Source organism: Danio rerio, chromosome 18 (assembly GCF_052040795.2).
Source record: "Danio rerio strain M-AB ecotype USA chromosome 18, GRCz13ab, whole genome shotgun sequence".
Taxonomy (NCBI): Eukaryota; Metazoa; Chordata; class Actinopteri; order Cypriniformes; family Danionidae; genus Danio; species Danio rerio.
In genome coordinates this window covers 28,342,366-28,365,000 of record NC_141038.1, presented here as the reverse complement: position 1 = coordinate 28,365,000, position 22,635 = coordinate 28,342,366, and the positions used below count along the sequence as shown (strand labels likewise).

The following is a 22,635-nucleotide window of genomic DNA, read 5'->3' as shown; positions in this document are numbered from 1 at the left end:
CATAAGCAGAGCGTAAAACACTGGCGGCAGTCAGTAAACCATTAAACAGATGCCCCGTATGCAGCCAAACTTTAAAAATGTATAAAGCATATTTTAATCGTTTAACTGATACCATTCGTCGGTTACAAACGCACCCTTTCGGTTATTGCTTAATCAGTTATTTTGAGCATCCCCAACTAAACCGCATGTGCAAGCTCTATTTTTTTTCTCTCACGGCCGCACGCCGGAGATCCGGCATGGTGCCGTAATACTTTAAGCCCTGGTAAGATCATGTTTATCACTAAGTTTATCACTATTGAACACATCTGATCACATAAGGTACGCACAGAAAAGTCTGTTTAGTGTTGTGAAAAGGCAAAGCTGAATATCTGTGGTTAAACTGCCACCCAGCGGTCAAAAGCTGCTGGCGCATCAAGTACCGCCGTCGCCGCGGTATGAATGGCGGCATAAGGAACACATTGAAGTAGTAACATCTGTACGTCTCCGAGTGTGCTGCATTAATGCATAAGTAAGGCTTGGTTCAAACCAATCAGTGCGCTCTATTGTGCAACTTCATTAATATTCATTAATGTTACAGTGTTAAGACGGCAGAGATGCCACGTTGTGTTGGCAAAACAAGCGTGCAGTGTTGCTTTTATAATTTGCTGCAGTGAAGGTTTTGTTTTCATTTTCTCTATATGAGAGCGCAGCTGGACTCTCGTGTGGAATACAGTGCACGCGACGCGCGACAACAATAACGTTACGTGTTTAAGGAACATTGTTTACTCGAGAGCTTTTCTCATCTGCAAATGGTGAGATCGGAATTTGCTGCTCAGCTTAATAAAGATGCAGTTCTAGTTGCTGTGGGTTGTCCTGTCTCTACAGATTTGGTAAGTGAGCGACCAGTGGTCTTTGTTTATTCAGATGGCAAAGTTCGTTGGTATCGAACCAACTATTACACGAAGTGTTAACATGTTAACACCACAACCAAACTATTACCGTCGTGTAGGATTTTCGCCGCATTTTGTGACAGGAATAACACACACAGCTTTTTGACGCTACCTGCTGAGTGCATCTAAGTTTCCGGGAAATGCAGAGGTTTTTATTCTCTCATCCGCCATGCGGTATGAACATTGCATGAAAAATACATGCTTAGAGCAGCTCCTCGAATCAAATATCTCATTTGTCATTAGGCGCACGAATGAAATTCCTGAATGAAAGAGCCAAACTGCAGTTAAAGTCCACCATTAAATAATTTGTCAAATAATTTGATTACTGATGTCCAAGTCAACACAGTCACTTTCTCCTCTGTATGTGTGTGTGTGTGTGTGTGTGTGTGTGTGTGTGTGTGTGTGTGTGTGTGTGAGTGTGTGTGTGTGTGTGTGTGTGTTTTGACTCTGAAACTCAGCACGTGCCCAAATCGACACTCCCATATCATCCCACTTTTGCTCCTCCAACACTCCCCCCTAAACAGAGCTGGACACGCCCACTTTTCTGACTTTTTTTCAAAGTAGAGGTGTGAAAACACCCTGCTGAAACAAGGGGGTTTCATGGCCCTTTAAGGCAGACCAGCCCTCTAGCACTGTTCATCCTATTCTCTCAAACCCACCCACCCTCCCTCTATTTCCTCGCTTTCCATTAAAAATCCTATAACCCTCTCTTCCCTCCTAGGTTGAATCGGGGGGTTCAGTCATCCTATCAAAATATTACAAAGACAGTAACTCTACTCTGAGTCTCTGAGCATCATCGTAGGATGCCCAATCAACCTACGTACCTGTTCTCTGTTTATCTTCTTACTTCTCTTCCCCTTCATCCCACTGTTCCCTTACCATCCCTTTCATCCTTACATCTCTACAATAAAGTCTAGCTCAAAGCGTGGCGTGGTCTATGCTGGTGAACTATTTATTAAAGTTATTAAAAGTTTGTCTGTTCTATGCCTCCTCTTTCTGATCTAGAAGCCATTTACTTTATTACAACCTCTATATTTAAATAGCAGCAGGCAATTCTCAAAAACACCATTCCAACCATTGGCATACATTGGCTCTGTGTTGTCGGTTAGTTTGTGTCGCATATTTGTTTATGTCATGTTTTTGATGATGTCACATCAGTAAACAACAATCCAACCCACTTAAAGCAGCAGTAAACTGCAGTGGAAATGCAAACTAAAATTCGAAGTGAACCAAGCCATGCCAAACTATACAGTACAGCGCAGTGGAAAGGTATTAGTTCCTTCTTGTGCAATTTAAAGTTCTCCCTGGATAAATTGTACTAAAATATCTTTATCAATATGTTTGAACAGTCAACCATTAAAAAATATATGTGCTACCTTTGAAGGGGTCTAGCTTCTCCTTTTCTGCTGGTTTGCTTTCTGTCTTGGTGTTGTCAGCCACCTCAGCCATCTCCTCTTTGGGTTTTGGTACTTCAAGTGTGGCCTTGCGACGGGCCATCAGTGGTGAACGTCTTTCTGTGGGAGGTGTTTGTTGCCCACTCTGAAGTTGCAGGAAAGCCGCCCTTCGAGCCTGACTGGGTGACATATACGGACTATCCCTTTTACCCTGTGTGTCAGATCCCTCATCCTCAGATTTAGTTTTGGCAAGGTAGATTTTGCGGCGAGCACCAGAAGCCAGCTCCTCAGGAGTGGCAGAGGGTATTAGGGTAAGACTGTCCCGTCGTTTCATCTTGGGGCTACTTTCACAAGATAACGTGGATGTGGGTGTGCTTCCTCCACTCTCTTCTCCTTTTTTCTCACTTCCATCCACTGACGCAGCAGAGACGGAGCCCTGATTCTCTAAGTTTGGGTTATTCTTTGCCATAAGCCTTCGCAAACTGGCAGGACTTAGAGGAGGGAGTGTAGGTCCCACAGGTGCTGTTAAGCTAATTTTCTCAATGGAAGGTTTGTCCTTTTGAAGCCTATCAGCTTCAGGGTCTACTCTTGTGTCTTTTGTTTGAGGAACTCTGTCTAGGTCTTGGTTTGTAATACTCAAATGGGACATGAGCTGCTCCTTTGGCTTCTCAGAAGCAGCAATTGGACGATGTTGATCGCTTTCGCTCTTCAGCATAGAAACTACAGTGTCAAAGTCATCTTTTTTGCAATCACCACTCCTTTCAGCATTTATTGTAAAAATGGGGGGAGTACCTTGAGTGATGTCTTGTGAGATTACTATGCCAGGAAGTAAAGACTGGCTGTGAGTTTGGTCTTGTTCAAGAGTGTTATCATTAGCACATGCTATATTGATTGTAGGGATATTATTTTCTTCCTCTCTCACCATCCCAGTGGTGAGACTTCCTTGTTCTTCACCACCCCTCACTCTTGCTTCTAGACTTTGTGGTTTAATGTCCTGTACTTTGTCCCCGGAAGTTAAGGACTGATTGTTTCTTTTAACACCTAAATGATCTGAAATAACTAAGGCACTGTTGGAGGCAGATTCTCCTGATGTTCTTGTTGCATCATCAATCGGTCTTTCCCTTTCTCGGAATATCTGTGCAACCTCCTGCGTTAACGGTTGCATAACTCTTTCAGGCTCTAATTTCAGAATTTCAGATCGGGGTGCAATAACAGGTTCTTCACGTTTGACTCTTTCTGGCAATGTGACTTTAATTTCCGGGATAAGTGGTGTGGATCTTTTCTTTGCTACATTCTTGATAACAGTTTCTCTCGTATCAGGAAGTATTATGATCGGTTGTGCTGCTGATTGGTCCTTCTCTGTCAAACGTCTTTCGGCTTGTATTTTCTTTTGGATTTTTGGTGTTTCTACTTTGTATGGCTTCAGCTGAGCTTCAGTAACCTCAGAATCACCTCGTTTTTGACTTTTGGGGATTTCCTTCTCTGGGATAATAGTAGTTGCCTCTGTCTCTTGAACAAGATTCTTAGTTTTCTTAACATTATTTTTCTTTGGTTGACTGAAGTCGTCCTTAAGGTTTTCAGCAATAACATTGTTCTTTTTCTCATTTTCTTTTTCATTGCTTTTCTCAACATTATCTTTTCCCTTTTCTTCAGCACTTGAACTCTGATTTGAAATCCTTTTATCATTCAAGTTTTCTTCCATATTGAAATTATTCACTGTAGTAGAGCCAGAAACTTTTTTATCCTCTGTTAAATTAACATTTAGTGCTGGTATAGATTTTACGTCTGGTTTCAAATCAATTTCCATTTCACTGTCAGACACAAGAGTGACAGATTCCACTTTTTGACTTAGACCCAGTGCTGACACTGGGCTTGGACCCAGTGCTGAATTTTGATCATTAATTTCACATTCTCTTTCACTCACTACAATTACCGGAATGATGGACTGTTTCAAGCCAAAGCCGATTTCCGTCTCATTTTTGCCTGCAGCAAAAGATTTCCCTTCTATTGCACCATCCTGATGCCCCTTTTTCTCTTTCAGGAAATCTTCCTCCGGCATTTTTATAACACTTTCCTCCATGTGAGGAATTACTTTTTCATTGGACGCACACAGCTCTTTGCTTTCTTCTACCCTCAACTCCACTGACTGGGACTCAATGTGCACTTGGGTAGGGACAGTGTCGGCAGGCTGTGAAAGCTGAGACTCTGGCTGGCTCTCACAACACTGCATGCTTTCCAGGTCTGCCATGATGAGGTCTGTCAGAGGGGCAGCCGGGGCCCCCTGCTTCTCTACAATATTCATTTCCTCAGCACCTTGCATGACCTCATCCACAGGATAGGTAAATTCTTGCAATTCAGTCCTACAAGGAGGATTGGCCAAGTCCACAGAGTCAGGAACATCAGTTCTGCTGGGTTTAGCCTGGTCTTCTTTAGCCTTGAGACATAAAGAGTTGCTTGTTAAATAGGCAACATTGGCTTTATCACACTAAACACACTGCAAAAGCTGTACAGTTGAAGTTTGTCTTTTAGGCATGCATTACTGTTTTTGTGTAATATTATAAGTTAGTTAGTTAATTAAATTAATAAATTTATTATAATTGTTTTAATGAAAGTTAATATTTGGGGCCCTTTTACCCTACTAGTATTTACATATTGCAGGTTTCTTTGCTTACTTGTTTTTTGTTTGAAATGTGATTTATAAAACATTACATTGTCCATTTAATCTATCAATATTGTGTATTTTTCTCTTCACGTAAAGAAAAAACAACATAATATTTATGACCTGTCAGGGCCCCTGCATCTCTGCATGAGTGACATCTGATATGACCATAAAACTATATTAGTAATGTTCCAGAAAACACTCAATATTACTGAGGCTATTTAAATTTAGGCAAAGTAAATTATCAGCTATGCACAACAAATGAATTATATGCAGGATATTTTTTTACGCAATGATTAACATTCTAACCTTTGCTGCCAATAGCCTAGTGGTAAAGTGTGATTCCCGGCTCGAGGTCCTCTTTGCTCCCCATAATTTGCTGTCAATACTTGACACTGTTCTATCAGTTAATAGTTAAACCACCAATATGAAGTTTGGTCAATTTTGACCTTAAAATGTTTTTTCAAATTTAAAAACTGCTTTTATTTTAGCAGAAATAAAACAAATTAGACTTTCTTCAGAGTAAAAAATATTATCAGACATACTGTCAAAATTTCCTTGCTCTGTAAAACATCTTTTGAAAAGTACTTAAAAAAGAAAAAGGGGGGCTAATAATTCTGACTGTTTATATATAAACTATCCATTAAAAAAAAAAAAAAACATGCATGTTGTGAGCCAATGCAGTTAGGTTGGTTATGATCAACCCACCTCAAACAAACAGATTGGTGCCAAAATTTACTTGTACACACTGATCCTTTAATAGTGTGAAATAGATGTAAAACAACTTCCTAAATAGAGGCAATATTTCTGTGGTGATATTGTCATTCTTATGACAAATTAAACCGTTTTTGTATCCTTCTTAAAGTGAAAGACCTGTAGCAGCAGTTCTATTTATGCAGTGATATATATTCAAATGGGGCATCACGGTGGCGCAGTGGGTAGCATGAGCGCCTCACAGCAAGAAGGTCACTGGTTTGAACCTGGCTGGGCCAGTTGGCATGTCTGTGAGTTTGCATGTTCTCCCTGTGTTCATGTGGGTTTCTTCCGGGTGCTTTGATTTTCCCCACAGTCCAAAGAAATGTGGTATAGGTGAGTTGAATAAGCTAAATTGGCCGTAGTGTATGTGTGTGAATGCAATAGTATACGGGTGTTTCCCAGTGTTGTTTTGTGACTGAAAGGGCATCCTTTGTGTAAAACATATGCTGGAAAAGTTGGCAGTTCATTCTACTGATGCGACCACAGATTAATAAAGGGACTAAGCTGAAAAGAAAATTACTGAATAAATATATTCAAATGGTTAATGAGACATTATATGAGCAATATCACACTCGTAGCAGTGAGATATGGCTGTATATTGGCATTGGTGAGAGGTGTGCATTGTGTCCCACCAGTGACCATACACAGCCATATCACACTGCTACGAGTGTGATATAGTGTTTATACAACAGTTTGACAGCATAATTGTGTATATAAAAAAGAACACGAAGAGTCTAAAAATCCTTGTATGAGAAACTATCATCTTCCACCATTCATTCACATCTACAGCTGATGTCAGAACAGCAGAAACCGTTACTAATTCACCAACGTCACTTTAGGGCTAGTCTTTGAATGATTCTCGTAATATCTAAAGTTATGACAAAACAGGTGAAAGGCTGAACAGCGTGAAATGCCATCAGTCTAGAGAGATTTCCCAGTATTTCTCTGTTGCAATCAGGATATCACAATAATATCCCCGAAAAAGCCAAAACAAAGCAATCACTACTGGATTACCATTGTGTTTAAGATAAGGAAAAATGCTAAACACATGCGGGCATTTCTTCTTTTTTTTTTTTTTTTGACTGAACTAGTCTGCAGTTACGAAAACAGGAGACTTATTAGAAATAAACAGATAGCCAACCAAAAAGTAACTCAGGGTTATACAAAACATAACATAAAACATAATGTCATAAAACATAAAATACATAAGTTCTTGATATGTGAGTCCCAACTCACACTCAACACACTACAATTACTATGGTATAAGTACACTGCAACAAAAAAGAGAGAAGTTGACTTAGAATGTCACTCACCAATTTTATAATGTTTTGCTCAGCTGTAGTTTGAAAATACACAGATCTTTTCTCCTCTAAGGGCTTATTATGCGTTCTCTTTTACCATTTTGTGGATGGACAATGTCAACTGTCTTTGGTGTGCTCAATGACAGGCTAATAGCGCTGTATCTCAGAAATGATAAATATTTAAAATAGGTACTATCCTTGTAAACAAACAGCACCTAAAAATCCTCAAAGGTGCATTATGTTGTACAACAGCTGCAATATTTTGTCAAACTGTAGTGAGTTTATTGATCTGCTGTCACTATGTTGGCGGAGTAATACAGAAGGTTGAGGAGGAGGTACGCGTGCTGTCATTGCAGAATATTGCACAGCTATCAGCCAATTTTGAGAACCAGACAGAACTGTTGCATAAATATATACAGTATATACAGACCGTACATTCGACCATTGTAATTACCATATACCATATATTATACCAGCCATATATGAACATATAAAAATAATTATGTCCATTCTATTTGAACATCGATGTACATATACAGCTGACCTCAGAATTATTAACCCCCCTTTGAATATGTTTTTCTTTTTTAAATATTTCCCAAATCATGTTTAACAGAGCAAGGAAATTTATACAGAATGTCTGATAATATTTTTACTTCTGGAAAAAGTTTTGTTTTATTTTGGCTATAGAATAAAAGCAGTTTTAAATTTTTTTAAACCCATTTTAAGGTCAAAATTATTAGCCACCTTAAGCTATGTTTATTTTTGATAGTCTACAGAACAAACCATCATAACACAATAACTTGCCTAATTACCCTAACCTGCCTAGGTAACCTAATTAACCTATTTAAGCATTTAAATGCCAATAATAAATCTGACTTACTCGATCAATAACCTTATTGGTTACCATTCTTATACCTTTATGATTAAAATAGCTAACAGCCAAGCAGCTAAAATGAAAACCAAGTGACATTTCAGTAGAGACAGAAGCTTGTCACAAATATAGACCAGCCCTCCATCAGCTTTCTTTTAACAGAAAATCCTGTGCTGTGAATAAGGACGCAGAGTTCAGCTGAACCTTCAGGGTTCCTCTTACTGACTTACCACAACAACTAACATTAACTTCCCACGAGACGCTGGTGGTTGCACTTCCACTTTACATAGGAAATAAAACAGCTGAATGTGTTGCGTGCCAGGTGCAAAGCTATCACATGTTTTGTCCTGTCTGACACTGTAAATAACACGTGGTAAATTAAAGGTGACACATTCACCCTGTTGACTAACAAATGTAAATTTATCATTAGCATTAGCTGTGTATGGATTTACGTGATGATGCAATCGCTAGAGTTCTGCATGCCTTTCCAGCAGCCTCATTTTCTCTCTAATCTTCAGCCATGGCATTTTTAAAATCATGTGAAGGCTAACTGAACCTCTGCCATGTGCACATTCTTATCAAAGAAGAAGCTTAGCTTCTTGCTATAGTTACCTGCAATGTAAGTAAACATGTTTGTGAAGAAACACAAGTACTCTAATGCAATGTGACAGAAACATTTTGAAAACTGTATGCTAAAGGAAAGGGCCTTTTATAGAACCATCAGCTGATGCTAGTTTCTGTGACGTAATGCATACATATTTAGCAGTCAGTAGACATTGTCTGTGTGGTATGAGGATATGTATGGCATACACTAGAAGCAGGTTTATTTTAAGAAGCAGGGAACTAAAGAATGTAAAAAATGTTAAAAGATGTTCTAGTCTCTAAGTTTGTCTTTTGTGCCCAATGACTGTCATTTATTATTTCCTGAACTGCGTGAACATTAACATGCATTTAAAATCAATATGGCTATAACAAAGAACTTAATAAAATTTAGACAAAAAAGTTTCCTCCTACTTTTATTAAACTTTTGTACATTGAAGGCACTAAATTGTCATCATGTCATATCATAGCATTCATGTTGCCTTTCAGATAACTACTGTAGTTAATCTTTTTTTTTAAAGGTGAATAATGAAGACTTACTGCATTCTTCTGTTCTTAAATGTTGCTGACGCATGGAAACTTATTCTCTAACACTTCTAGTTAAAAATCCAGCTAGTCTTAGCAAGTCATGCTCACTGTCCAAGGCCATGTTCCAAACTCTTACAAGCTAGCTGTTATTAAGCCTATTATTAAGAAACCGCAACTAGACACCAACAACTTAGCTAACTATAGGCCTATTTCAAATCTTCCATTTATGTCTAAAATACTAGAAAAAGTTGTTTCCACTCAATTATGCTCTTATCTGCAGACGAACAATATTTTTGAAGTGTTTCAGTCAGGTTTCAGGGCTCACCACAGTACAGAAACCGCCTTAGTGAAAATAACCAACGATTTACTCTTAGCTGCTGATCGAGGGTGCGTCTCGCTATTAGTTTTACTCGATCTTAGTGCGGCATTTGATACCATTGACCACAATATCCTCATAAATCGTTTAAAGTCTACAGGTGTCCAGGGACAGGCTCTACAATGGTTTAAGTCATACTTAACTGACCGCTACCAGTTTGTAAATCTTAATGGACAGCCTTCACAAATCTGCCCAGTAAAGTATGGGGTGCCTCAAGGATCAGTTTTAGGCCCTTTACTGTTTACAATTTACATGCTACCTATGGGAGACATTATTAGAAGACATGGGATCAGCTTTCACTGCTATGCAGATGATACTCAATTATATATTTCCACTAAACCTGACGAGACGTCTGAACTTTCTAAACTAACTGAGTGTATCAAAGACATCAAAGACTGGATGACCAACAATTTTCTTCTCTTAAACTCAGACAAAACAGAATTATTACTTATTGGGCCTAAATCTTGCACACAGCAGATCTCGCAACTCAATTTACAATTAGAGGGATACAAAGTTAGCTTTAGCTCTACTATAAAAGATCTGGGTGTCATATTAGACAGCAATCTAACTTTTAAAAACCATATATCCCATGTCACAAAAACTGCCTTCTTTCATCTGAGAAATATCGCTAAATTACGAAATATGCTATCCATCTCAGATGCAGAAAAGCTAGTCCATGCTTTTATGACTTCGAGACTGGATTACTGTAATGCTCTATTTGCTGGCTGCCCAGCATCCTCTATTAACAAACTTCAATTAGTACAAAATGCAGCAGCCAGAGTTCTGACCAGGTCCAGAAAATATGATCATATAACCCCAATTTTATCCTCCTTACACTGGCTGCCTGTTAAATTTCGTATTGAATTTAAAATATTACTTCTTACCTATAAAGCTCTAAATAATCGAGCTCCTGTTTATCTAACCAACCTTCTGTCTCGCTACGAACCAACTCGCTCCTTAAGATCTCAAAATTCAGGGCTTCTGGTAGTACCTAGAATAGCAAAATCAAGTAAAGGAGGTCGAGCCTTCTCTTTCATGGCTCCTACACTCTGGAATAGCCTTCCTGGTAATGTCCGAGGCTCAGACACACTATCCCAGTTCAAAACTAGATTAAAGACCTATCTGTTTAGTAAAGCATACACTCAGTGCATCACCTAGCGGGTTCCACACTGGCTTCTACATCTTGCTTATATACACTATGAACAGCAGCTACGCTAATTATTCTCTTTTCTCTATTTTCACCTGGGGATACTCATCCCGAGGTCCTCAGATTAGGCGGAGTCACTGATTGGATCCAAGACCAGCGACGTGATGATCCCAAGGATTCCATATCCGGGACCAGGCCATACCCTGAGCTGCTGCTGCGCTGATGGTCGTGGGGAGTGGAGAACATGAGTCTGATTCCAGCGACGCTCCAGGGACAGACGAGTCTTCATTGAGGCCATCTTCCAGCATAAACCACGGCGAATGAAGTTCTGCACAAGACTTTTGGCCAGCGGAGAAATTAAAATGGTCGTGCCCAACTGAGTCTGGTTCTCTCAAGGTTTTTTTTCTTCACTCCCATCAGGTGAAGTTTTTTTTCCCTCTCCGCTGTCGCCACTGCCTCGCATGGTTCAGGATTGGTAGAGCTACGCATCGATGAATTTGCTCTTCAGTGTTTGAACTCTCAGTAATGATTAAATCACACTGAACTGAGCTAAACTGAACTGAACTGAACTTAAACACTAAAACCTGAACCACACTGTTCCAGTTACTATGACCATTTATGTGAAGCTGCTTTGACACAATCTACATTGTAAAAGCGCTATACAAATAAAGCTGAATTGAATTGAATTGAATTGAACTGTAAACATTATTGATTGCCTAGTTGGTGTTTTTAAAATTCCTATAGCCGTAAATACTGTAAGACAAAGTCTTTGCACAGATAAAAATTTGTGCTCAGTTTTATTTTAAGAATACTATTCATTTTATATACCCATGATTATCCATCAAATTGATAATTTCAAACATTTTTCATACATTTTCCAGAAAAGTGAATGATTTTAATTTGTAAAATTGACAGTAAACTAAATCCATTATTAGTATAATGAATGTAATTTTATTAAATGTGGTAGGGAACATTTGATTGTGTTGCTAATTTTAAGAGTCGGCAATAACAGACATTTTCTGCATTTTCATCATGTTATTGTTTTTTAAGTGTTAGAAATTAACTAAAATACCATGTTATTACATTGTAATTACGATTACATCTGTAACTACATTGATCATATTTCTTTACCCACCACTAAATCTATCCATAATACTAAACCTGTCTTTAAAGTTGCAGTGTGTACGTTTGACACACAGTGATTGAACTAGATATTGCACTCCTGGATCAAAACAAACACAAGTGCAGGTTGACAGATTGACACAACTATCGAGCCTAAAGGCATATTTAAGGCTGATTTCATTTTAAACCATTTTCTAACTAAGAGCAACGACACACAATTGAATAAATATTTTCTTTTTCTTTTTTGTTCTAACCAACACCTGAAATTTCTATTTTAGAAATGACATCTATTTCTTACAGGTGAACAACAGGATAAACTTCAACTTTTGCTTTATTCAGTGTTAAATGCTAATAATGTGAGCTTGAAAGCCGTTTTACTTGACATTTATTGCCATACTGCTGAAAGCAGCAGCAGTTCACCTCAGATCTTAAAGGGACATGAAACCCCCCGCTTCAGCAGGGTGTTTTCACACCTCTAGTTTGGAAAAAGTCAGGAAAGTGGGTGTGTCTAGCTCTGGAAAGGATTTGAATAAAAATTAATAAAAGTGGAGTTTCCATTTGGTCACGCGCTGATTTTCACAGAGGAAAAACAAACACACACACAGTGTGTTTAATGACAGTGGAATGTTTGATACTGCACGTTGTATAAGAGAAAAAAACCTCTGCATTTTTCGGTAACTCAGATGCACTCGGTAAGTCAGAAAGCTGTGTGTGTGTAGACAATCCTGTCACAAAATTCGGCGAAAATTTAACACGACGGTCGGCTATAGTTTGCTTACAGTGTTCTCGTGTTTAAAGTCAGAGGGCAGCATTTGCAACGGATCTTTCAGTCCATAATATTGTAGTGATATTAATTTAAACTAAGGTACTTAGACAATTATTTTGACTTGGTCTGTCTTTAAACACTTTTTAAAGGAGACGAGCAGCAAATCTGGATTTCTTCATTTCCAGATGAGAAAAGCTCTCGAATAAAAAATGTTCCGTACAAACGTATTTCTGCCATGCGTCGCATGCACTGATCCACACGTAAGTCCAGTAGCGCTCACATAGAGAGAAAATGTAAAATAAACCTTGACTGCAGCACATTATAAAAGCAACACTGACGACCAAGCATTTTTAATTCTTTCCCACTCCTTTTAGAAACACAATGTGGCGTCTCTCTGCCATCTGAACACTGTTTCAGGTCCAGTCTTCGAAGCTAGCATGCATATTAATGAAGTTGCACCGCATACACATTAAAGCGTGCTGATTGGTTTGAATCAAGCCATCCTCATGAATCAATGCAACACACTCAGAGACGTAATACAGTACTCCCAGGTACATTTGTCCAGTCTAAACGCTGGAATACATGCTAAAATCTCATGGCCATGACTCAGTTTCAAAAATTCGTTTTAAACCAGAAGTACGAATTTGCATGAAATTTTTTGTGAAATATTTGTGTCCTAATAGTGTTTTTAGCAGTGTGGGACACATGTACGACTGTCCACAGCTCAAAAAATGTGTTTCGGTGTTTCGTGACCCTTTATAATAAACATTTTTTTAAATGAACTTTAGGACTGTGACTCAGTGCAAGCCAAATTAACAAATAACAATCATTTACATATAATAATGTTTAATATTTATTTAATATGTATTTTTTTATAGTTTAATATGTATTTGTTTGATTTTAAACCTTACCTTTTTATTGTAGAGCAGTGCAGTAAAGTTATTCTGTACGTCTGAATGAGTGTATTTAAATTGCTGTCGTGTTTCTTCTAGTGAAACAGCCAAACAGTTTATCACTGCAAATCTTCATGTAGCGCGTTGTTAGGTCATGAAGTTACAATGTAACCTGCTCACCTAATGTTTACGTTTATAAAATATATATTATTTGCTAATCAATAACAACCTCATGTGGAAATCTGCACCTCATTCGGGGCTGTTACTGTCCACTGGAGCTCGCATTTCGGTTGCTGTGGCTTACTTTGAGAGCCTTCCTGACTGAATGAACATTCAGTCAATTTATTCAGTTTTCCAACAAGACAAACAATTGAGAAATCTTATTGTCTCCAGTCTTTTGAAAAGGTTGTAAACATTAAGTCCAGAATTTTTAGACCACATTAAACAGTTACACGGAAAAGAAGTTTGTAAATATGAAAAGTCATGAAATTCCACAGAAATTCAAAAAAGGAACTCTTCTCTGATCTCTCTCACTCTATTTGTGTCCAATATCCCAAACAGTGTACTCGCAATTTTTGCTTAGAAAACAATCGATAAGAACAATGCTGACTCCCTAGTCTTTACCAGAGAAAGTTAAAGATCAAACAATCTTAATGCTGCCTACTGTGTCCTCTGGGGTATAGTTTGTGTCATCATCTTGACCAAGGAGTGGTGTAATTAAACTCAAGTCTTGTCGCACAGATGTACTCTCTATAAATAGCCCCCATGTGCTATGGTGCAGGAAGCCCTGAGCTACAGATGGACAAAACCGGCAGGTTGTAAAGTGAGAAGTGCAATAAACTCACCTTGAAAAGCGACGAATGTGAAATCTGCACAACTTCCTCTGGACTAATGTCCTCCTTAGGCATTTCCTTCTGCTCTACAGAAAGTCTAAGTGTTGCCTCAGTGTTCTCAGGATGTTTTTCAGGGGTGGAAGACCCAGCCTCAGGTGTGTTTAATGATAATTCAGTAATATGCTCAGGTGGTTTGGAGTTTATGATATCATTGGGGATGGCTGAATCTTGCATTTGAGGTAAAGAATTTGTTTTTACTTCCAGGTCTGCTGTTTGAAAGGATTCTTCAACCAAACTTGGTGAATTTTGCTTCACGGCCAAACTATTTGATTTTACTTCCAAGGTTACCATTTGGGAGGATTCCTCAACTGACTTTGGTGCATTTTTTATGTTGTCCGAACTATTTGTTTTAACTTCCAAGTTCTTAATTTGAGAAGATTCTTCAATTAATTTTGATGCCTCTTGTTTGGAGGCCAAACTGTGAACTAAAGACTCTTGAGAAGGTGTTTTTGAAGAAATAAGGTGTTTGCCATGTGGAATTTCTTTATCAATGCTGCTTCTGCTTGTAGACTCAGATGACTCTGTGGACTTCTTGCTTTTACCAAAGAATATGTCCTTTAAGGAGTGAAAAACTGAGGTTAAAGCCGACTTGTGTGGAGGTTCTTGGTCTTTGTTTGAGGCTGCTTTGGTTGAAGAAGTAGATGCAGATGCTTTTTGTTCTTGTTCAGTTTGCCTGACTTTCTCTCGCTCTCTCTCTTTCTTTGTTTCTCTGGATCGTTCCCTCTCCTCTTCTTTTAATCGTTCCCTTTCTTTCTCAAGCTCTCGCTCTTGTTCTTTGTCTTTGATAGGACCAACATCAATTTCCATGAGTGCAGGACTGTGATGTTCCTCACTAGCTGGTGACTGCACAGACTCTGTTAAGTATTTTGCCAAGCTAATTCCTTCATAACCATCCTCTTGTTGTATGTTGCTCTGGGTGGGGCTAACAATCCCCACCTCATCAAATCCATTGGTAATCCGCATCTTTTTTTCACCCGGTTTCTCTTTGGCAGACTGCTTTGCAGCAGCCAACTCCGTTGGATCACAGATGTGGTTGAGTTTCTCAACCCCATTCTCTGTTTTCTCTGTAGTTCCTACAGATGCCTGTTGTGTGATATTTTTATCATTGACTGCAGGCTGTTCTTCTTCAACCCCTTGGGATGTCACGTTCTCCTCTTCGTCCCGGGTTGTAGGAGAGGAGCTTGACTGTTCATTCTCGGCAGGAGTCCTACGCTTCCTTAGCAAGCGCTCCTGGTTAATAATGTTTAGTTGTTCTTTCTGAATGTTCTCCTTACCACGACGTCGACTCTCTTCCATCTCTCGCCGCTTGTTTTCAGCTTTCTGCTTAAGTTTGGCGAAGAACCTTTGGTGGATCAAGTACTCGCTCATGGTCCCCACCTCGAGCACCCCGGAACAGGAGACGATTCCTTTACTGTTTCTTGCTGAGGCCTGATAAATTGCAGCATCTTCTTCTGTACAGCTGCCGAATAAAGAAGATGTAGATATAATCCTTGTGAGAGTACACCTGACATTAAGAGTCTTAGTTCATCACAAGTAGCCACAGGTAGTTTTACACCCAACCTGATCTCACAACAAAAATAAATTATTTAAGTATAATTTTTTATGTATTGGCAAAAAGTGTCTATAATTCAGATGACTTCATATAATTTAATTAATTCTAAAATGTAACATCTTTTAAAAGGTTCCCTAATGCTGTGTTCACACTGCATGGTTTTTAAAGTTGTCGGATCACAGTCACGATCCGGTTAGCATTCAGTCGCTACTGTTTTGCACAATGGATCAGCGACAGGAGTTTTACACACTGCATAACTTGGTAACACTTAAGTTTAGGTCAAAATTCATCCTATTTACTACTGGCTTATTACTTGCCTAATATTAAAGGGCACCTTTTTTACCCCTTTTTCAAGATTTAGGATAAATCTTTTGTGTCTCCTGAATGTGTCTGTAAAGTTTCAGCACAAAATACCCATCAGATTATTTATTATACCTTTCAGGATGTTTAATTTTCTGCTCTAAACACAATGTAGCTGTTTTTGTTGCCTGTGCCTTTAATACTAGTCGTCACCTCCCACCGTTTCCACATGCCTGTCAGAGTATGCCTCAATCTCCGCCTCGGCTGCATCAGATAAACAGCACAGAGACAGACATGAAAGAAACAGATCTCACGTAGCGTTTGTAAGAAATACTACAGTAAGAAACTTCCCAATTATTTTTTGATGTTTTGGTTATGGAGTTAATTTAAGCCTACTGCAACAATGAGTCAAAGTTGTAAAAAAATAAATTCTACTTTTTTGTGTTAACTCAACTTAAATGCTAGAAGCTATGCAAAAGCATTTGAGAAGCTAGAGTATATAGTTGTTCGGATTTATATATATATATATATATATATATATATATATATATATATATATATATATATATATATATATATATATATATATATATATATATATATATATATATATATTGTATTCAAACCATTTGATACATAAATCTTAATCATTTAAAGATCTTTTGATTAATCTTTTAATCATTTATTAAAACTTAAATGCTTTGCTGCAATCTATTTCCTCAAACAGTTTGAGTTTACTTATCAGGTATTACAGTGTAATAAACCTCTAATTAGTAGTTTATTAAGCTATCAGTGTTAGTTAGACCCAGTCCCAGTTCTACCCCTTATCCCTTCCCCTTACCCCTACCCCTCAATTTGCGCGTCCACGTCAAGGGGTAGGGGTTTCCCAATTCTCTTTAGCTGAAAGCCATAGGGCTAAGGGGAAGGGGTAAATACCCCTTCGAATTAAGATTTTTCAGCACCACACTCGAAACCAAGGGTTAAGAAAATTTCTCAGAATACATCAACCACCCACAATGGCAGAATTACTGCACCCGGAAGTAAAGAGATCCACAAATTTGAATTTTTTGTCATTATTACAAATTTTCCAACAAACAAGCACGTTTTAATATATTCATAACCACGTTCAGGTAAAAAAAAACAACAACAAAAAAACACTAAAATAAAAGTACATTTTGAAGCCCTTCCCCATTCACTCTTGGTTGTAAGGGGAAGGGGAAGGGGAAGGGGCAGCGGTACAAAAATATAATTGGGATTGGGCCTTAGTGGTTTGTTAATGCTAGAAATTGTGATGTAAACTGAAGTGTTACCCATGACTTTACTATGAGAAGAATCTTAACAGCTTTGTCTGGCTTTGGTTTCACAACCAAGTTTATGTGTGTGTAACACAGAAAATGGCACCCTGTTGTGATAGGCTACATAAAAAAACAACATTAAAATACTATGGGTGCTCTTTTTTCCGAAAAACTTTCCTCCATTTTGTTGGGGTCCAAAAATAGCCTTTCTTGCAAAAGAATCCAGATTCTGATGTTGTGGTCTATAACGCCTCCCCTAACACCCGGCTGCCCTGCATCTCGCTCTCTCACTGGCTGCAGGTTATCACTGATAAGTTTTCAGTCAGGACTATTTTCACACAGCAAGCAGGTCCAGATATTTAGCATGCCAAACATTTCACAGGCATTGGCGACACATCAGCGATTCTCTTTGATTACGTCTTTGATAATTCAAACTGCATGACTGTCGCTCACATTAACGAGCACTAGTTTGCCTCTGATTTTGGCCATTTGTCAGCTGTTTATAACAAACTTGGTATTACCCCATTCATAAACCTACCCCTGATTGCGACAAGAGAAAATTACTGTACAAATGATTCTGAATTACAATTTGTAACTATTTGTAAATCTAGGTCTATAGGCAGGTGTACATATGTTTTTGTAAAAATAGTAATTGTTGATATATTGTAATTTCTGCTTGCACAACTTACATTTAAACAAAGAAGTCAAGATAAAAAAAAAAAAATTAGTTAGAATCAGCGCTGGTAAAAGAATGTTGCTCAGAATCTTAGAACAATCTCAAAAGTTTCAAAAAGGCGAAAAAGGGTTCCACTTTATTTTAAATTAATTAAATTAAATTAATAAATACTGCACTCTTAAGAAATAAAGGTACGTGAGCTGTCACTATGGTGGTACCTTTTCAAAAGGTACACGCTTGTACTTAAAGGGTATATTGGGTAAAATTTAAGAGGAGGACCACTTTTGTACTTTTTATTTACTAATATGTACCCTAGAGGTATTAATATGGATCTTTTAGATACAAATTTGTACCTTTGAAAAGGTACCACCCCAGTGACAGCTTGGTACCTTTATTTCTGAGAATGTAGATACTTACATTAAAAATAACAATGTAAAATGTGGTGCTATGGGTAGGTTTAATGGTGGTTAAGGGATAAGAGATGGGTCAACAGTTACACTATAGGTTTAATTACAAAACATATTTCCATATTTAATTACATGCATAATTTTTTTCTATATATAAGGCCACATAATATAAATTTATAAAAGTGGAAACAAAATAAACAATCAACAATAAACACACAAAAACAGAAAATGTTAAAAAACAGTTTGGAAAATAATGTAGTATTTCAATGATAAACAATATATATTGAACTAGGCAACTTACTTGTAGATGTGGAGTGTGTGAGTTTTTCCATTGCGAAATATTTCATATTTGGGAAGACCACAATATCGATCTAACTCCATGTCATCTTTGTACCAGGTCAGCTCAGGGCACGGGTAACCTGGTCAAAATGTGCAACATTAAAGACATTTGCTCTTATTTAATAGAAATAGAAAACAACAACAACAACAACAACAACAACAACAACAACAAAATACTTATTTCAGCAAAAAATGTTTTATATATATTTTTTAATAAAAGCACTTTAATCTAAACTTGTATTTTACACACTGAACCATTACATAAAACTTATTTTAAATGAACTTAAATTTAATATATTTACCTATTTATTTTCACATTCAAATCTTAAACTATCTTAACTCACCTGTGACTACACAAGAGAATTTAACATTGCAGGATTCTGACACTGCCTTCGATTTAATTGTCGTCTCAAAACATGGCTGGGTCTCTTCGGTCAACTGAGCCATGACGGTACATAAGGTACTCCTGGAGATAGCAAATAAAGAGTGTCAAACTCAACAACCAACCTACATATAATTCATCCTAAAAATGTCAAATTATTCCAGTCATTAATATATAAAATAAATGAATAAGCCACGTCTAAAGCAAGGATTTTGCATTGAGACAAAAGTGTATTATTTTTTAGCAGTAGTACATTATAATAGTACAGTTTAATTATTGGGAAGAAAGGCTGCAAGGTATTAACAGGGTGAGAGGAAATTATTTTAGCCTTATAATATTAACAGCTTGCACTTTTCCATGTACAATTTACAGTGGTTATTTGGGTGGGATCTGGAGGATTAAAAAATAATCATATTAAACACAATGTTGTCATAACTACGCTTCAGACAAATGCAAATTGCGACAGTTGGGTATTTCAGAGACGGTAAAGCAAACAAAGGAGGAAAATAAGGCATGTTGGGGGATAGAAATTGTTATTTGAAGTGTAGTTAGTAGGATTGACCTTTTGGGATGCTTTTATTACCTCGACGGCCTGTAGTTTGAATACCTGTGAGTTGAAAAGCTATTTAGACAAGAAGCAAATCAACACTCAACAAACAAGATCTAATCTTTCACTGTGTGACCCTGATTTTATTCACAGCCGCAGAATGTGTTATACAGTCATGCTGTACAGTAAATGCAGTTGCTAAAGGTGCATGTTGTGGTCTCTGTTGGCAACAATCATAGTTGAGTAAACAGAATATCAGAGATGTGGCAACCACAGTTACATCAGAGTTTATCAGCCACAAACAAATTACACTGATGAAAATCGGATTTTAGGGTTGTATTCAAATTACTACATGCTTAAATGATGTCCTTTGATGAAAAAGGATCTTTATATTCTAAATTCAATTGTATAATATTGATGCTCAATTCATCTCTATTCAATATTATTTTTTATAGCACTTTTCAAAATAATTATAGTTTCAAAGCAGCTTTACAAAAGGTGCACATCATTGCATTACAATTTAATTCAGAAAAGTTAAGGTTTTATTTACCATAACTTTATTAGTTACAAATAACCTACTAACTAATAGCTTTTAACAGTTAAATGAATTATAAACATAGTTAACCTGCTGTTGTTTGGTATGTCTATGTTATATATATTAATTAACATTTACGTTTTAATATATTTGTACTTTTTACTAGTACTGCTTTGTCTTTATATACAGTGCTCAGCATAACTGAGTAAAAATGAATATTTTTATTAATTTCTCGGTGAATATAGACAAAGTATTTTGGTGCATTTAAACAAAACAGAATTATTAAACAGATATATTTATAAAAACAATATTTTGGTCACCAAACATATTTAAAAATTAAAAGATAATATAAATAAATTCAAGCAAAATGCTGCAAATTTCTAACTAAATTTTTCAATTTTTTTTGCTTTGCTTGATTTTTCCTCTTTTTAAAATATTTTTCTATGACATACATTTGGACGTACTAGTTTTTGGACCAGTTTTGAAAGTTATTTTGTTAGATAAGCTCCAGATTTGGCTTTTTTCTAATATTGTATAGCTTACTATTAAAATATTTATAATTTAAAAGATAGATTTGTGAGGAGTGTAATTACAGTTAAAGTCAGAATTATTAGCACCCTTTGATTTTTTTTTCAAATATTTCCCAAATGACGTTTAACAGAGCAAGGAAATTTTCACAGTACAATATTTTTTCTTCTGGAAAAAGTCTTATTTGTTTTATTTTGGATAGGAAAAAAAAGCAGTTTTAGATTTTTTTTAAAAACCATTTAAGCCAAAATTATTAGCCCCTTTAAGCTAATTTGTTTTCAATCGTCTACAGAACAAACCAGCGTTATACAAAAACTTGCCTAATTAACCTAACCTGCCTAGTTAAATCAATTAACCTAGTTAAACCTTCAAATGTCACTTTAAGCTGTATAGAAGTGTCTTGAAAAATATCTAGTCAAATATTATGTACTGTTATCATGGCAAAGATAAAATAAATCAGTTATTAGAAATGAGTAATTAAACTATTATGTCTAGAAATGTGTTGACAAAAATCTTCTAACCGTTACACAGATATTGGGGAAAAAAATAAACAGGGGGGCTAATAATTCAGCAGGGCAAATAATTCTTACTTCATGCCGGCACTGTAAATTTGCTGAGCACTGTATATGTTATACTTTATTTTAATGTTTCGAAGACATTTTGTTAAAGTTAAATCTTACAGTATGAGTGAAAAATGTTCCATCATCATACAAATAATTATTTTGGTTAGAAAATAAAAACAAAATGCTCACTGTATTCTGACCTGTATGTAGTAAAATATATTAAGAATATTTGTGCATACTAAATTGTATTGTATCTAAAATTATTAAAAACAACTCTGGACAATGGCAAAATATTAAGACTTAAATTTCAAACGTATTTTGGGGCTGTAATCCTGTAAAATAATCTTTTAATATGTCATCAAATTACTGTAATTCAAATTTATGCATTAAAATATTTTGGTATGTAAACTATTGTTACACAAAATTTCTTAAGTGTAAGATTTCTTGCCTGCCAAAACTGACACATGTTATTGTATAGACAACAAAATTAAACTGTATTACACGTTTATAGTTTCAAAAACCTTTTCGTGTATGACTCATATATTAATTTCCCAAATATATTATTAAAAGCACATTAATCTTTAAACCATCTCCAACATTAAAATCAACACCCAAACTCAAAGTATAGATAACTGTTACAAAACCGTAGTTTCCCTAATCATAGGCATAAAATTCACACAAACACATTTGTTTTTTATTCTTACCTGTTTTCAGGCCTAACATTGGAGAGGTAGTTTCGGCTCTCTGACCTTCCGCTTGGCGATGGGACATCCTCCCCATTTTGGTTTCCCGATCTCCCATTTCCAGAGTAAGAGCGGGTCATGGGCCTCCTGGATGTCATTGTCCGAAACAAAACAACTTCAACAGTCCAAAAAAACCCACCAGTCTCTTAAAGTGGGATTTTCTGTAGAATAAAATCAACTTTTGTCTCCAGGCTTTCGGAAACAAATTGTAGAGTTCCACTTGGTAACCAATCGGAGAGCTATACTGAAAAAGAGGGACAGAAACAGTAATCAAACATTTGAAAGAGGTATTAACGATGTTAATACGCAGATATTTAGTCATTAAGTCACTTAGCACATGATACAAATTAGGATAATAGAAGCACTTCAAGTCATGAAAGAACAGCGAAATATAAATATCTTGAAAAGTACCTAAAGTTGGTTTAGGAATTGTTTTTTAATCTTACAAACAGTAAAGGAATATCTAGTAAGTGTTATTGTTAGTTTGCTTAGTGTTGACTTGCAACGATGGTTTAAAAAGAACTGTATTCTGT

At 36.7% G+C, this 22,635-nt stretch overlaps 3 protein-coding genes across 8 annotated transcripts in view; 2 read left to right on the top strand and 1 right to left on the bottom strand.

Annotated features, from left to right (window-relative positions):
• znf592 (zinc finger protein 592) overlaps positions 1-11,057 on the top strand; it is an 81,213-nt gene extending 70,156 nt beyond the window's left edge. Inside the window, exon 9 of the transcript XR_015514415.1 lies at positions 10,867-11,057. The gene's annotated coding sequence lies outside the window, so the exon portion shown is untranslated. The remainder of the gene's footprint in view (positions 1-10,866) is intronic.
• Positions 1-22,635, top strand: part of malt3 (MALT paracaspase 3) — a 100,389-nt gene that overhangs the window by 21,738 nt on the left and 56,016 nt on the right. The window lies entirely within an intron of this gene.
• Positions 1-22,635, bottom strand: part of alpk3a (alpha kinase 3a) — a 35,979-nt gene that overhangs the window by 13,108 nt on the left and 236 nt on the right. Inside the window, exons 2-7 of one of the 6 annotated variants that reach the window (XM_087293207.1) lie at positions 22,064-22,346; positions 19,749-19,793; positions 19,149-19,270; positions 18,767-18,884; positions 14,188-15,694; positions 2,306-4,757 (exon numbers count right to left, since the gene is read on the bottom strand). In XM_087293207.1, coding sequence (XP_087149333.1) covers positions 2,306-4,757; positions 14,188-15,694; positions 18,767-18,884; positions 19,149-19,251 — 4,180 coding nt within the window. In that variant the 5' untranslated portion in view covers positions 19,252-19,270; positions 19,749-19,793; positions 22,064-22,346. Of the gene's footprint in view, positions 1-479; positions 4,758-14,187; positions 15,695-18,766; positions 18,885-19,148; positions 19,271-19,748; positions 19,794-22,063; positions 22,347-22,635 lie in introns of all 6 variants that reach the window. The other 5 variants (XM_087293203.1, XM_087293204.1, XR_015945123.1 and 2 more) reach the window with 5 other exon arrangements.